The sequence below is a fragment of the Anarrhichthys ocellatus genome, unplaced genomic scaffold, assembly GCF_004355925.1.
Source record: "Anarrhichthys ocellatus isolate YVR2014 unplaced genomic scaffold, GSC_Weel_1.0 scaffold5, whole genome shotgun sequence".
NCBI classification, from domain to species: domain Eukaryota; kingdom Metazoa; phylum Chordata; class Actinopteri; order Perciformes; family Anarhichadidae; genus Anarrhichthys; species Anarrhichthys ocellatus.
In genome coordinates, this window is record NW_022280035.1 from 2546682 (window position 1) to 2561642 (window position 14961).

The window sequence follows — 14961 nt, forward strand, 5'->3', positions numbered from 1 at the left end:
GTGTGTGTGTGTGTGTGTGTGTGTGTGTGTGTGTGTGTGTGTGTGTGTGTGTGTGTTTTAGCGGAGAACAGAAAAGGGCCCGGATCACATGGCGAATTAACCTGCTGCTTTTGTGCTTTCACGTAATCCACCTCGAGAAGATGACAGGAGGAATGCAGAGCTTCAAGTCACGAAGATCATGAATTTCAGAGTGGGGTTCTGCCATTTCAATTGTGACTCCCTCGCAGCGGAAAAACAGATCGCGTCCCTTCTGTCTGAGTCACTGGTGTGTTTAGTCTCACTGTACAGAATCCATCTGTGAGTTAGATTGCCCCCCCCCCCCCCTTGTCGGCTGAAGGGCATTCCTGCGGTGTGTCGTGGCCCTCCCGCTAGCTGGCCGTGACTGTGCTTTTAAATCGCTGGTTCTTCAAGGGCAGGTGCTGAGTGTAGTTTAACTATTCATTACTGTAAGAAAATGACAGCGGCTCTGTTGTTGTTGTTGTTGTTGTTGTTTGTATGAGTCTTGACAGGAGGGAGGAGGAGGGACCCCTTGATTCAGACAGAATGAGGCCCGGCAGTTGACGGAGGAATAGTATTGTTTTCGGATTGCTTTAACTAACAAAGTACGTGGATGGCATCAACGAAGCATCAAATCACTCGCTGTGTTTTAAGTTGCTGCACATGTGCAAAAATCATGCCAGTCAATAATCAGCAGGCTTATTGTTCCTCAATACAATGTGATTGGAGTTGTCAAAGGAAAACTATAACAAATGAAAACCCTTGGGCTCGCAAATTACTTTTGCCATTTAAAGTAATAATCAGAACAAAGGTTTGAATTTTTATATGCACATTGAAGTCATGTGGATGCAATCAAGACTGTTGGTTTCTGGTTGCGTTCGACAGCAGATGACAGTTGATTTATTGGATCTCAGACTGAAGTAACTTACAGTAGTTGTCAACCACGAGTCTTGTGAGGCTCCGGTCGACAATATACCGTCTGCTGCGAACTCTCAAGAGTGATGCCGTCAGTCTGCCGGCCAAAGCGGCTTTCCAGATGTGTCCAACTATAAATCCCCAACCTGCTCCTCGCTCTCTGGTTATAGCTGTTACAAAATCCTCCATTAGTGTGGTTATTGGTGCTGCAATGACTGATGTACCTGAGTGTTTACTGGCACATTTACCTTTTAATGCTGGATTTCATTAACCTGTTGCTGTGTGGTCTGCTAACCTTTTACCTGTGCGTGCATCTGTATTTATGAGCTCTCTGAGTAACTGTGAAGAGAGGAAACATCTGCTTTTGTTGGGCTCGTAGCGCATGTTGTCAGTGCATGCGGGGGTGAGAATTGTGATTTGTTCAATTTGATTAAAAGGGTCAGTTCACTGTATGTTTACATACCCGCATGAAAAACAGAATTGGCAAATGATCTGATAAAGCATTTATATGTGTTGCATTAGTGTTATAGCACATACTTTTTCTTAAACACCCTTGTGAGGGAATCAGATTCCCGTCACCATCTGCCGCTTGTGCATCACGGACAAAAATATCCGTCATCAGGTAGATCAGACTTCCTTAGCAACCCTGTTGGTGTTGCAATTGAAGATTGCCAATGCAAGACGGTATAATGTGTTCATCTATTTATCACTTTCTAACATGCATGAGTTCAATGTTACTTACTTTTGTTTCCCATGTGCTCACTTTTTAAGAAACCCATACACTTGGACAGTTTGTATCGCTGCAGTCACTGTAGTTATTGATCCTTAAACTTGTGTTTGGCCTTTCTGAGATCAGACTTGAGATTATTGCCAAAAGTGAGATGTATGTAAGTTCATTTGTATGAACCTTTTAATTGCCAGTGTGTTGCTAGTTCAACAGTTTTGGTTCAAGTTGACTTCCTGTCAGATACTACATTAACAAACATTGCAACAGGAAATACAAAGGGGCCCATTAAGGGTGTTTATGTTGTCAAGTTTAAAACGGACCATAGCACCTTTCAAGAGCAGAACTTCACAGGAACTCGCTAAAATGAAGGCAACAGTCATTAATAAATGCAAAGAAATAAATAATTAAAAGTTACACAAAGGCAAGTCTAGACAGGTGGGTGGGGAGTTGTCAGATTACTGTAGTGCATTTAAACGCAGTGCATGTGGAAAGATTTCTCTATAAATATTTAGCATAATGCTCATTTCAATGGCTTTTAAGATCACAATTCAGTTCCACTTTCTCATACCGACAAGAGCATCTTAAAACAAAGCAGTTTGTAGACTTCTCCCTGCGACTTCGCCTGTGAGTTACGTTAGTTCCACACTGCCGCTCTCTCTTCCTCCGCAGCTCCAGCCTGCACTTCATTAGCCTTCCTCTATTCCCAGAACTCCTGTAGATGTGACTCCTCTTTTCCGGGATGGAGGAATGTTTCTCCCTCAGGTCCGACTGATGGAACGGGTTGAGGCCTGGGCCTCTTTGTTCAGGACGTGTTGAGAGGGAAGTAGGGGAGAACGAGAGATGATCCCCCCCCCCCCCCCCCAAATCCCTGGATCCCATGGCTGAAAATCACTGCCAGCTGAGCTGACATGCTTATCCATGCCTGCATCAGAAACTAACAGGGGCTCCCGGTGGATAAAGAGACCAGACTGCGCGACAGACATTGTTGAGCAGTTGTTGCTCATGTTGTGAGATCATATTTCACCGAGGGTACAGTCACTTTTTAGAAAGTGCTTCATCCTTCACCTCTCAACATCTACAATCCTCATAAATTATGGATACGTGTTGATATAAATGATAACGCGACTTCCTGAGATCTGCCTGAACCATGTGACTTCAGTCTCTTCTCGGGAATAACGTCACGCCACTTCCTGCTCTGCTGTAGTCCAGTCCCTCTGTTTTCCTTCAACATCCATTACAGCTCTTAAAGTGCTGCTCTCCTTTCCTTTTTTACCCCCTTTTCCCCGCCATCATGAACAACTGACCTCACTCTGTGGAGTATTCGATGACCTCAGAGCGAAAAGTACTGCAGCATTTATTCCCACTCTCGTTCCTCTGGATTCTTGGTCGGTGGAAAGTGGAGCAGAAAGAACAAAAGTGGAAGGGAGGATGCTGGTCCCATTGGGGGAAAGGCGGAGCCAGTACTACAGCTTTAGTTTTGACTTCGTGCCTTGAATGTTTTTAGAGGTGACGGAGTGAGAGAGCAAACCCCAAATGAGCACTGTAGTCGCTATTAAAAGCACCTTGAGGTTTATTGTTTCTTCAGTTATTTAATCTCGACTCAGTTCTCATCCCCACTTTACATTGTCATATTTCATAACTTGAATTTTTTTTTTAGTTCGTAAATAATTACACAATTAGGCAAAACAATAAAAAGACAATTACTACAAAATAGAACAGCGGAAAAAACCACCACAAAACAAAATTACATAAATAATCAAACTGTATTTGAATAGCAAACTTTCACACAGATTAGTGCAGTTTAGAGTGCTTCACAGATGACTGACGAGCCAAAAATAAGATGGAACAGAGAAAACAACAATAAATATGTCGATAAAACTAAAACTAAGTCTTTACAACCTACTAGCGGCTCATTGAGGACACAGCCGTGCTTTGAGCTAAAGGCTAACCGCAGCACGCTAACATACTCAAAATGACAATGCTAACATACTGATGTTAAGTCGGTATAATGTTTACCATGTTAGTTTAGCATATTAGCATGCTAACATTAGCTAATTAGCACTAAAAACAAAGTACAACTGAGGCTGATGGGAATCGCAATAGTTTCGGAAACCAAAAGTTTGGACTAATTGACCTGATGATGGTGCTAGATGAAGAGTCTGGGGATCACCAAAGTTCTAACAAGTCTTCCTGAGAGAATCATGATTATGTACCAAATTTCATGGCAATCCATGTCGCAGTTGTTAAAACATTTGCCACATATATATTGATCATGTATTTTCATATTTTTGCCTTAAGTTCCTTAAACAAGTTTTAGAATTTGCGACGCGTGCTACACAATCACTCTCTTGGCTCAACACATTTTTCCCCTTTCTTCATGCCAATATGAATAAACTGATGTACCCAAAAGCTTCTTTTCATCAGCACTTTATCCAGGTCAGTAATCAAACTCTTAATGAAGAAATAATGAAACCAGAAACTACCACCGGCTGTACCCTGGAGCTGTGACAGCACGCAAGGTGTGACTTTTAGCTCCAGGGATGGCGGCGTCGCAGTTTGCCACGACAGATGGTCGGTGAGATTCGTCACAATGGCAATTATGCAATAAAGTATGATTCTCACTGTGCAAGGTTTTATGTTGGTTCAGCAGTATAAAGGCGTCCTCTGTTGCTTTTCCACACTTAAACATTGTGTGTACCTGTTGCCTCTCGGTCAGCATTTACGTACCATGAAATTCTCCTGTGTCACCGTGGCTGACCCTGATTGGGTCAGAAGGGAAGAAGGCGACTTATTGTGGGAATTCATTCTGATGAAGCATTTAGTGGAAGTGAACACCTATGCTACTTGAAGACATGATAATATTTCTTGTTGCACCCAAACGCCATCTAAAATGTTGGAATCAAATATTTTCGATCAATAATTAGTGGTAGTTTGATGTTTTAATATTTCACGCTCAAATCTTTGCCCTTTTTTTGGATAAGAGGTTATTCTCAAAAGCATTTCTGTTTAGAAAAGTGAAGTGAAAAGTGACTCAATTGTATGAGATGTAATCAGTTACCGCAAGCTTTGGATTCATATTACATTGCACTTTCTCTCTCAGACAAGAATCAGCAGACGGAAAGGGACACATTTGTAGGTTGTGAATTAGATTAAAATGTACAAAATGATAAGTATGCATTGTAATGGACTGAGACAGACAACATGCCCAAGCCTGACATTTCTGCTGGGCTTTAATTGAGCATATAGTGAACCATGAATGATCATCTGGCGTGCGTGCACGGTGGGGTTGCAAATCCAAAGATCTGCATTCAGTTTTGAATACAAAGTCACTAATGTTGTCACGTGAAATCTGCTGTGAAATCTGCTGTGAACTTTTGACCATATTCCGTTCCACGTTTTCACTCCGTATTGGTTGCTGTTTGTTGGCAAGCTGTTGTTGCCGAATGTTGATGTCAGGCTGTCTAATGAAGGAAGTGGATTGTGTACACAGTATGGGTGTGTCGAGTCACAGTTCAAACACATTAGGCAGCCTGCAAACAGTGAAGGCACTGTACCATGGAGGACAAGAAATGGTAGTTATTATAATGTTGGTTATGGAAAAGGTGGGCACCACGTACACCCACGACTCGGCTATTTCTAAAGGACCGCTAAAGTAGTATTTGCTCTGTCATTCCCCTCTGAACTGGACTTTGTAACGTGTATTGGAACAGCGTGTCGTCGCTGCAGCAAACATGATGTAACTCCCATCGGCTACTGATTGGCCCTTAAGGTGGCATACCTCGAGTTTCCTGGAGGAGCCCGTGTACTCTGGACCTCACTTGACTGAAAGAATGGTGGACAAGATATGGAGGAAGAGTTGGCAATTTATAGAGAACAGACGGTCTTTTCGCAATAGGCTGTCCTCTTGTAGTACGGCAGAATGTAAGAGTGAGTGAGTAACCTCCTTGTTTCTTTTCGACATTATTAGTCGACAACGGATGACTGGATGTGTTTGATATTTTGAGTGTTTACGTGGCATCGGTGTCTTTTCAATGTGGCACAGCAGATTCTGTGGCAGGTTGTCAAATTTTCAGGAGTAATTATTCCACAGGTACAAACCAGGATTAAGCAGCTTAGGCAGTTGAATGAAACGTGTTTTTTTTCTGTATGTCATAAAGTTGTAGAATCAGCGTTGTGAAGCCATATGTGTTTGTATATTCCATAACAGAGACTAGACTATTATATTATAGCATCGGCCATGAATCCCTGAAGTTAAACTACTTTTTGTTCTGACATTTCATGAGTTGTATCAGGAAGACAGCTGTGATTAACCTGATAATCCTTCCATCAAATTCTGACTCAAAAATGTCATTCTCATTGTCTAATCTGTGTAGTGACGAGATGAAATCTCTAAGCGTCCCTTTGCTCTCTTATTGCAGTGTGGAAGGGGATGGACGGCCCAATGAGAGCGGCCCTCCCCTGGATGGGGGAGCCAGCTATGGCCAGGGCCCGGTGACTCACGGCTCAGCAATCAGTCCTGACCGATTTGACAGCCCGCTCTACAGCCACGGGGTTCAGCCTGGGCCTCAGAGACCCCGTCGGCCCAAGCTCCAGCACTCGCAGTCCATCCTCCGTAAGCAGGCCGAGGAGGAGGCCATCAAGCGGTCACGTTCGCTCTCTGAGAGCTACGAGCTCTCTGCTGACCTCCAGGACAAACAGGTAGTCCAAAGTAGCCTTGCTGAGCAGTTAACTTTGGAGTTAAGTTTAAAAGCGTCATGAGCAAATTATAAATTGTGTGTTGGTTAAGTATCAGTAATCCAGTTGTGTGAGATTATTCTTGGTACAAATAAAGCAAGAAAAGCTGTTAGATTGTCTCGGAGCCACTGACACTAGGGAGATGCAAATCGTCTGTAGCATCCAGGAGGATGTCTTTATAAACCATGCATAGCTGAGAAATCATAAAATATTCCGTTTACTCCCGTCTTTCCCCTAGGTGGAGATGCTGGAGCGTAAATATGGTGGACGATTCATAACTCGGCATGCGGCCCGCACCATCCAGACGGCTTTCCGCCAGTATCAGATGAACAAGAACTTTGAACGTCTCAGAAGCTCCATGTCTGAGAACCGCATGTCCAGACGCATCGTCCTCTCCAACATGAGGATGCAGCTCTCGTTCGAGGGCCCCGAGAAAGTGCACAGCTCCTACTTTGAAGGGAGGCAGGTGTCTATGACGGAGGACGGCGCCCCGCTGTCCATGGTGCAGTCTGAATGTGGCGATATAGAGGTGCACCAACAGGCCAACATGGCGTCTCACCCAGCCCCACAGGGGGACCTGACAGATGCCATCACGGAGCTGGAGGACGCCTTTTCCAGGCAGGTCAAATCTCTGGCGGAGTCGATAGATGATGCACTGAACTGTCGCAGCCTTCAAGGGGACGAGGGTCCGGACCCCGAGGCCATGGGCTGCTCCAAGGTGGAGCGGGAAGTGCCCTATCAGGGGAAGTCCCACCGCAGGGCAGCTGGACGAATGCACGATGAAACGTTGGCATCCTACAGCGATGTTACTCTGTTCATCGACGAGGAGGACATGCCCCCCTCTATCGCTCGGTCCAGGTCAGGGGACCAGCCCTCCAGCATAGAATCAGACTTGCGGTTGCGGTCAGCCAACTCCTCCCAGGACTACTGGCCTATTGACCCCAAAGATGAGGGTCGTGACACAGACACGAGCTGCCGCAGCACTCCTTCTCTAGAGTGCCAAGAGCAGCGTCTTAGAATGGACCATCTCCCTTTGTTGACCATAGAACCCCCGAGTGACAGCTCTGCAGAGCTCAGCGACCGGTCTGACCGCGGCTCTGTCAAACGGCCGCCTGTGTACGAACCGCACGGCCACATCGTAACGTCATCCCAGGCGAGCCCTAAACACATTTCCCACGGACCCCCGCCGCGAGCGTCCTCCCGCGACGACGAAGCACCCCTGCGCCACCGCCAGCGCCACCTGGAAGGCCACTTGGCCATCAACGGCTCGGCCAACAGACAGAGCAAGTCCGAATCGGACTTCTCCGATGGGGACAACGACAGCATCAACAGCACGTCCAACTCCAACGACACCATCAACTGCAGCTCCGAGTCCTCGTCGAGAGACAGCCTGCGGGAGCAGACGCTCAGCAAGCAGACTTACCACAAGGAGACTCGCAACAGCTGGGACTCGCCCATCTTCAGTAATGATGTTATTCGCAAGAGACACTACCGCATCGGCCTCAATCTCTTCAACAAGTAGGTACTCGGCTCTGCTCGAGCAGACGCTTGACCAGTGTGTTCAGTGATTAATGGAGGTGACGCTTGTGAAGTCTCTTGGAAAATAATTTCACTGTGTGTTGTAGTTTAAACTGTATTAATATAAAATACAGAGATATTTACATGGACAAAGAATTTAAGCACAATGTAATGTGTCCATAATATATAGCTAGGCATTTCTAGTGTGTTAGAGAATCAACCATGTCTTAATAATACTTTTAATACACATTTTAAAGACTCCTCAAGAAATTGACAACATGTATTTTCTCAGAATTCAGGAGTAAGCAGTTGCAGATTCTTCTCTCCAGGTTTTTTTTTTAATTTTTTTAATTGACCAACCTCTAAATGTTTGGATTTATCAGGAAGCCAGAAAAGGGCGTCCAGTATCTGACTGAGAGGGGATTCATCCCCGACACACCGGTCGGTGTAGCTCACTTCCTGCTGCAGAGGAAGGGGCTGAGCAGGCAGATGATTGGAGAATTCCTCGGCAATCGGCAGAAGCAGTTCAACAGAGATGTCTTGGAGTGAGTATGATTCGCCGCCATCTTCCTTATGATTAGATAAAGGCGAGCGAAGGAAGGAAAGACCCAAAATGTGTAAAATGAAAACTTGTGTGAAAGTGGTGAAGTCCAGGATCTTATATAATATATACTTAAGTGTGTACTAACACATGGGGGCCGTTGTTATAGCTTATTTAATAGAAGAAAGGGACAAAGTCCCAAAAACTCCATAAAATCCAACTCATAAAGAGCCTGTAGGAGGTAAGATTTACTCATGGCGCTAATGTGATTAGAATCCTGTAACATCCTCTTTTATAAACACTGAAATGTGATAGAATTGAAGCCCTGTAAGATAAAAAAGAATTGGTGACGATCAATGATGCCATGTTTGTGTTTAATTTTCTTCTGCCATCTGTTCTCTTGCGTATCAGCTGTGTGGTGGATGAAATGGACTTCCAGAGCATGGAGCTGGACGAGGCGCTCAGGAAATTTCAGAACCACATCCGTGTTCAGGGCGAAGCACAGAAGGTGGAGCGGCTTATCGAAGCCTTCAGGTCAGACCATGCGTCGAGATCACACACTGACGCATTTAAACATAGCAAAGACGGGCCAATGATTGCACAGAAAAACACTGAGGAAAAAAAACAATCCCGAGCCAATGACTGTGGGTTTTGAAGGACAGGAGAGGAAGCACTTATGCTGGGTTTATACGTACACATCCTTAAAATACAATAAGCCTGTGTTAAAAAAAGAAACGCAGCATATAATAATGCTTTTTCAAAATGATATTGGAAGTGTTTTATGTAGACTTTTATTGATATTTGAAAAGTCATTGCTGCTGGGTTTCCTCTGAGCTGACGGTAATTGTTGGTAGATAAAAGGACAAGTTCTAGCACTACTTCTGATTTCTTCTGGCAGTGTTTTCCTCACTATGAGCACGGCTGTGTATGACTTTTGTAATCTGAGGTTGGCTGTAAATTGAGATGTTTGCTCTCCTGCCTCATGTCTCCAGCCAGCGCTACTGCATCTGCAACCCCACAGTGGTGCGGCAGTTCAGGAACCCCGACACCATCTTCATCCTGGCGTTCGCCATCATCCTCCTCAACACCGACATGTACAGCCCCAACGTCAAGCCCGAGAGGAAGATGAAGATGGAGGACTTCATCAAGAATTTAAGAGGTGACGAAACCAATCGCTGATATGATAAGGATACGCTATCAGTGACCAAAACATATGAACTGATATTTTACTACGTGCGTTTTTTCTCCTCGCTCTGCTAATCTGTGTGCCAGGTGTGGATGACGGGGAGGATATCCCTCGGGAGACTCTGGTCGGCATCTACGAGAGGATCCGTAAGCGAGAGCTCAAGACCAATGAAGACCACGTCTCGCAGGTGCAGAAGGTTGAGAAGCTCATTGTGGGAAAGAAACCAGTAAGTGCTCTTTATTAAGTAAAAAGAAGAGACAATTTTCAAGGCATGACATTAATCTCTCTGCTCCAATCTGTACTCGCAGCCACCGATAACACACTTGCAACAAGTGTGCAAGAGGGTTTCTGGGAAATGTCGAAGAGCCCTCTCACTTGAATGACAAATCACCTCATTCAGAGCCTTCGGCAGTTACGCAGCCTGTTATTTACAGTAGTTTGATTGATAAACAAGGATGCCAGCCTTCTTGCATATTGCAGTCATATATTATCACAATCTCCTGATAAATGTTGCTTTGCACGTTACCAATATGGATGGAGAGGTATCTGTACATTTTAATTTTGTGTCATAATTAATACTTAATGCTATCATTAATGTTGATATGGCACATTTATTAAAAAGAACATTTTAAAAAATAACACTTAATATCAGAAATGTTACCGCCTTCTGGCCTAGAAGGACTTTTCACTTCTCCAGACTTGTGGATGCCGCAATGTAAGAGTTTAGTTCCTAGAAGGGACAGGAAGATTTATAAACTGTGTTCTACCTTTGGGTATTGTTGTGCCCGGACTTTTCAAGACCTTCACGCTGCTGATTTTAAAACACCCGAAGCCCTTGAGAGATGTCACCCAGTGCTGCAGTCTGATAAAAAATGGGCACTTTCTGCTGCCGTAGCACATTAGAGTTCTAACACAGTTTTAGAGGGAGAAGTGGTTGAATCAAGGGATTCATCTGGTGTCATGAATTACAATTATCCATTGATTCACTAATCATTAGTCAGTTTATTTCTGTGTCTGAATACTGAACCAGAGCTGTTATTAAATGTAGTTCAGACTGTGCTCCAGGCCCTCAGGAGCAGGGCAGCAGCATTTTGTCATTATTCTGCAGGCGATGATGTCTCTTTCACGTGTGAAGGTTAAAAGTGTGATTAACCTATGCAGCTTCGGGGAGAGAGGCTCGTCTCGCATGGAGGACTTTGTTTCAGTTGGAATCGCTTCTGCTCGGCCTGTAATTGCTGCATGTCTTGAAAGATGTTCCCTCGTCACCATTTAGCTGCAGAATGAAAAGCTCAGGAGGACACTCTGTAAAACACTGTAACATCAAAAGCACATTTGAGTTCCTCTCCGTGATAATCGGGTCCTGTAGTGCCGCTCAGGGTTGGCATTCTCTGGCTGGATCGGTTTTCATTCCAGCGTCGTTACAGACTCCCTCGAGTCCGGTAGCCGGGAAAGATCACCACCCCCCTGTATACAGACCCCAAGAGGTTCATTCATCTTCATGCCCACTTTTATAGTCTATCGTGCACATTCTGCAAGGGCAAATCCTTACATGGGCTCATTATAAAAGCAGAAGAGATTCAATTTTCAGAGGCAGTATTGTTAATAATCCTAATATAACGGCTGCATAACACATCTTCTTTGCCCTCTCTTTTTAGATCGGATCACTCCACCACGGCCTGGGATGTGTGAGTAGGCTACATATCCATACATCATACTATATCTGATCATTTTTCATTGATTATTTCACTGTACGTGCACAGCTTGCCGTCTCTGTCCCTGGACGTTGCAGTTAATGCACATCAAACAGGTAGTTTCAGAGTCAGATTACATAAAGAGGCACTAAACAGTGGTATCCAAAATAACACCACATCTCCCCATATGTCCCTGTGAATGTGTCATCCTTTGGAGATACCTTCTTTAAATTCTGTTTCCCAAATCATCTTGGACCGAGGCCATAACGACCTCTGAAGTGCTTGTGTCTGTGCTCCTTTTTTTTCTACCTTCTAGGTGCTGTCGCTGCCCCATCGCCGGCTGGTGTGTTACTGCCGTCTGTTTGAAGTTCCGGATCCCAACAAGCTCCAGAAGCTGGGCCTGCATCAGCGGGAGATCTTCCTGTTCAACGACCTCCTAGTGGTAAAAGCCCTCTCCTTTCTTCTCCTCTGTTCTCTCTCTCTTCAGAACCCGTAAAATATTCTCTCTGTGCGATTTCAGGTAACCAAGATTTTCCAGAAAAAGAAGAATTCTGTGACGTACAGCTTCAGACAGTCCTTCTCTCTGTATGGGATGCAGGTCATGCTGTTTGAAAATCAATGTAAGTGGCTTTTTCTTTTATTCCGTCTTCATGCCCGTGGCGTGTTAGCTGACAGTGTTTACATCACGGGGTTTGATGCAGCGCCGAACCAATGGGCTGTGACTTTGTTTTAACTCTCCAAACTTCAGACGGATTCGCCCCAATGTGTTTTAACTTGGTTTTGATCAATGGCCCTTGTGTAAATGTCTCTCCCTCTCTTTGCCGTCGCCCCAGATTACCCAAATGGAATCAGACTTACATCAGCCATACCAGGTGCAGACATCAAAGTCCTCATCAACTTTAACGCGCCCAACCCACAGGACCGCAAGAAGTTCACAGACGACCTGCGAGAGTCCATTGCTGAGGTCCAGGAAATGGAGAAATACAGAATAGAGTGTGAGCTGGCTTCCCCCCCCCCCCCTCTTAGTCTGTCTACCTCAGGCTGTGCAAAGTAGAAAACAGGGCATGGTCTTCATTACTCGACTGCGGCACTTTACGAGGGAGAATGTTTACAGAGTTCACAGGATGGCTTACAGGAGGGACAGCGGTGTTTTTTTGTTTTTTTTGTGGGCATTCAAAAAGCAAAGCCGTCGTGACACACAAGCAACAGGATGTAGATCAGATTCATGAGTTCCAGACAGCGGTGGCTGAATACATCACAGAGAAGTTATAAAGTCGTTCCCTGGCCAGAGTGAGACGTAAAACCCCCGCCACTTACCTCAGTCTTTCCTTGGCTCCTTTCCACAGCTGAGCTGGAGAAGCAGAAGGGGCTGGTGAGGCCCAGCATGTCGCAGAGCTCCGGTCTGAAGAAGGAAGGTGGCAACGGGAACATGAACCGCGCCAGTCTGGACGACACCTACGCCATGGGCGAGGGCCTGAAGCGGAGCGCCCTCAGCAGCTCCCTGCGAGACCTCTCCGAAGCAGGTACAGCCAAAACGTCTTTGTTTTTACCAGCCGGCTCTTTAGTGGAAAAGTTCTCTCCTGCTGTCATCCACCTCTCTGTGGTGATACCGAGGGGATGGAAATAGCAAAATGTTGTTTCACAGCACCATCAATTTAGAATTTAGAGTCCTTCCCTTTAAATCCACTACATATGATTGGAGAGTTTGGTCTGAACTGTGTGTCCATCAATGTTTAACCTCAGCATACTTTGTTTTAGAGAGACTTACGGTGTGCTTTTTAAATCCAAAGACTGAATACAGACCTATTTTTGCAGAGGTTTATGGTTTAAAAATTCAGATTAACTCAGTGAGGAATGAAATTGACGGGAGTTCTTGCCCTTGATCATCTGGATGAGTTTATTTCTGAACATTCCCATTCATGTTTTTATCCTCACTTTTGGTTTAACCTCGCACTTTTTGCACACCTAAGTTTGTTTTAGTCAAAGACATTTTGTGATAATCTTTACGTTTTATTCAAACATCATTTTGCCATTTCCTCTCACGTATATATTTGTGAACCAAACAAATCAGCGCTGATGTGTACCATTCTTAAGCAGCGAACAAGATCCAGAATCAGATCCAGTCTTGGCGTTGACAGTCATCTCACATCCATGAATATCAGTGTTTAGCACAGCCGCTGTGTCTCTGAAGCAGGAATACATTTCATTCATTACAGATAACAGCTATGTGAAGTTATCGGGTGATTAACTTGATAACAAAATGAAATCCAGTCAGGGTTCTGCCTCACCGTTGGTAATACGACGTGCTTTGTTCTCATGATCTCTTCCTCAATGGGAAATGATAGGTCAGCCAGTGAAGATGTCTGTAGATGTCCCCTCCTGTCTCCTGTGTTTTTCAAAGCAGGATGTGGCATGTGTTAGCGGGGTCATTTTTGTTGAGTGTTTTCTTTTTTCCTTTCCTGCCATACTCCCATTTCATGTGTATTTTACTGTGTTATTTCCATACACATCAGGTATTTTCCTGTTTATGTGTGATTATTGGTCATGTATCATTGGCTGAGTGTGCCTAACAATGGCAATAGTGCTCTGTTCGCCCCCTCAGACCTATATATGCCTGTACATCCCATGTGCAACAACCACTGTATTGCTTTTGATGTGTCTCCTCCTCCGTGACTGTCACTGAGACTGGCTCCACGCCTCACCATGACCCCCCTTTTAGAACAACCTACATCTCGAGGCAACAAAATCTGGGGACATTTTTTATTGCGGCATCAACCCTAGTCAAAGGTTTTCAATCTTTTGGTTAAAAACCTCACTGCGGACTTTTCCTTGGTCTATTTAACTTGATGCCTCCGGAGTCCATATTTGTTGAGATTTATAGAAATGCATTCAAAATTTTAAGCAGTTCGAAGTGCGTTTTAAATAAAAAATTGTAATACAACTTTAGCTCTCAGCCTGCGTGAAGATGTGGCTCCACTATACAGTCAGCCAGAGTACCACCTGTCACCCACCACCCTCCTCAGACCTGAACGCGCTCTCCCCCTCTCGCCCATATTTGGACCTTACTCACAGTCACAATCCACTGCACTGCCCCCTTCGGGACTGGTGGGCGGCCTAAACGTCTGTAGTCGATCCAGGAGTGCTGTCGATCTCTAATCTGTGGTATTGCATGTCTCGGGCAGGCAAGCGGGGGCGTCGCAGCAGTGCAGGATCACTAGACAGCAATATGGAAGTAAGTTGGAAGCAGCTGGTATCCAAGCTACTCTCTATGTGATGATGTGCACTGTGAAAACACACCATTTATTTTTGGTCTTACACCTTCTTTGCTTCATAGACTCAGTCCATTTGTTTGGATCATTTATTTTTCTTCCTGGGATGCCTTATGACCTGCTTGCCTCAGTTAGTGTGCATGCATGGGTTGCCTGCCTCTGATCGTGCCCCCCCCCCTTGTTTTGGAAGCCAGGGATCTCCTGTTTTTGGTCATGTTATATGACCAATATACACCTTATCTTCAAACAAGCATGACTCTACTAATCCCTCCTCTGATCCCTCCCCTTGTCGCCTGTCTCTGTCTTTCATTCAATCACATCCAAGCGGTTTTCATTTGGTTCTTCTTCTCTGTGGCAGGGTGGTAGCTCTGTGAGACACTAGG

General features: G+C 44.9%; 1 protein-coding gene across 9 annotated transcripts in view; it reads left to right on the plus strand.

Moving 5' to 3' along the window:
- The window catches only part of LOC116381960 (IQ motif and SEC7 domain-containing protein 1-like), an 81430-nt gene that overhangs the window by 61743 nt on the left and 4726 nt on the right, over window positions 1–14961 (plus strand). For 7 of the 9 annotated variants that reach the window (XM_031844539.1, XM_031844529.1, XM_031844530.1 and 4 more), the window contains 12 exons: window positions 6058–6337; window positions 6612–7891; window positions 8275–8436; window positions 8844–8966; window positions 9425–9591; window positions 9705–9844; window positions 11274–11303; window positions 11626–11751; window positions 11830–11929; window positions 12143–12304; window positions 12656–12832; window positions 14492–14541. In XM_031844539.1, coding sequence (XP_031700399.1) covers window positions 6058–6337; window positions 6612–7891; window positions 8275–8436; window positions 8844–8966; window positions 9425–9591; window positions 9705–9844; window positions 11274–11303; window positions 11626–11751; window positions 11830–11929; window positions 12143–12304; window positions 12656–12832; window positions 14492–14541 — 2797 coding nt within the window. Of the gene's footprint in view, window positions 1–335; window positions 5571–6057; window positions 6338–6611; window positions 7892–8274; window positions 8437–8843; window positions 8967–9424; window positions 9592–9704; window positions 9845–11273; window positions 11304–11625; window positions 11752–11829; window positions 11930–12142; window positions 12305–12655; window positions 12833–14491; window positions 14542–14961 lie in introns of those variants that run through there. The other 2 variants (XM_031844531.1, XM_031844535.1) reach the window with 2 other exon arrangements.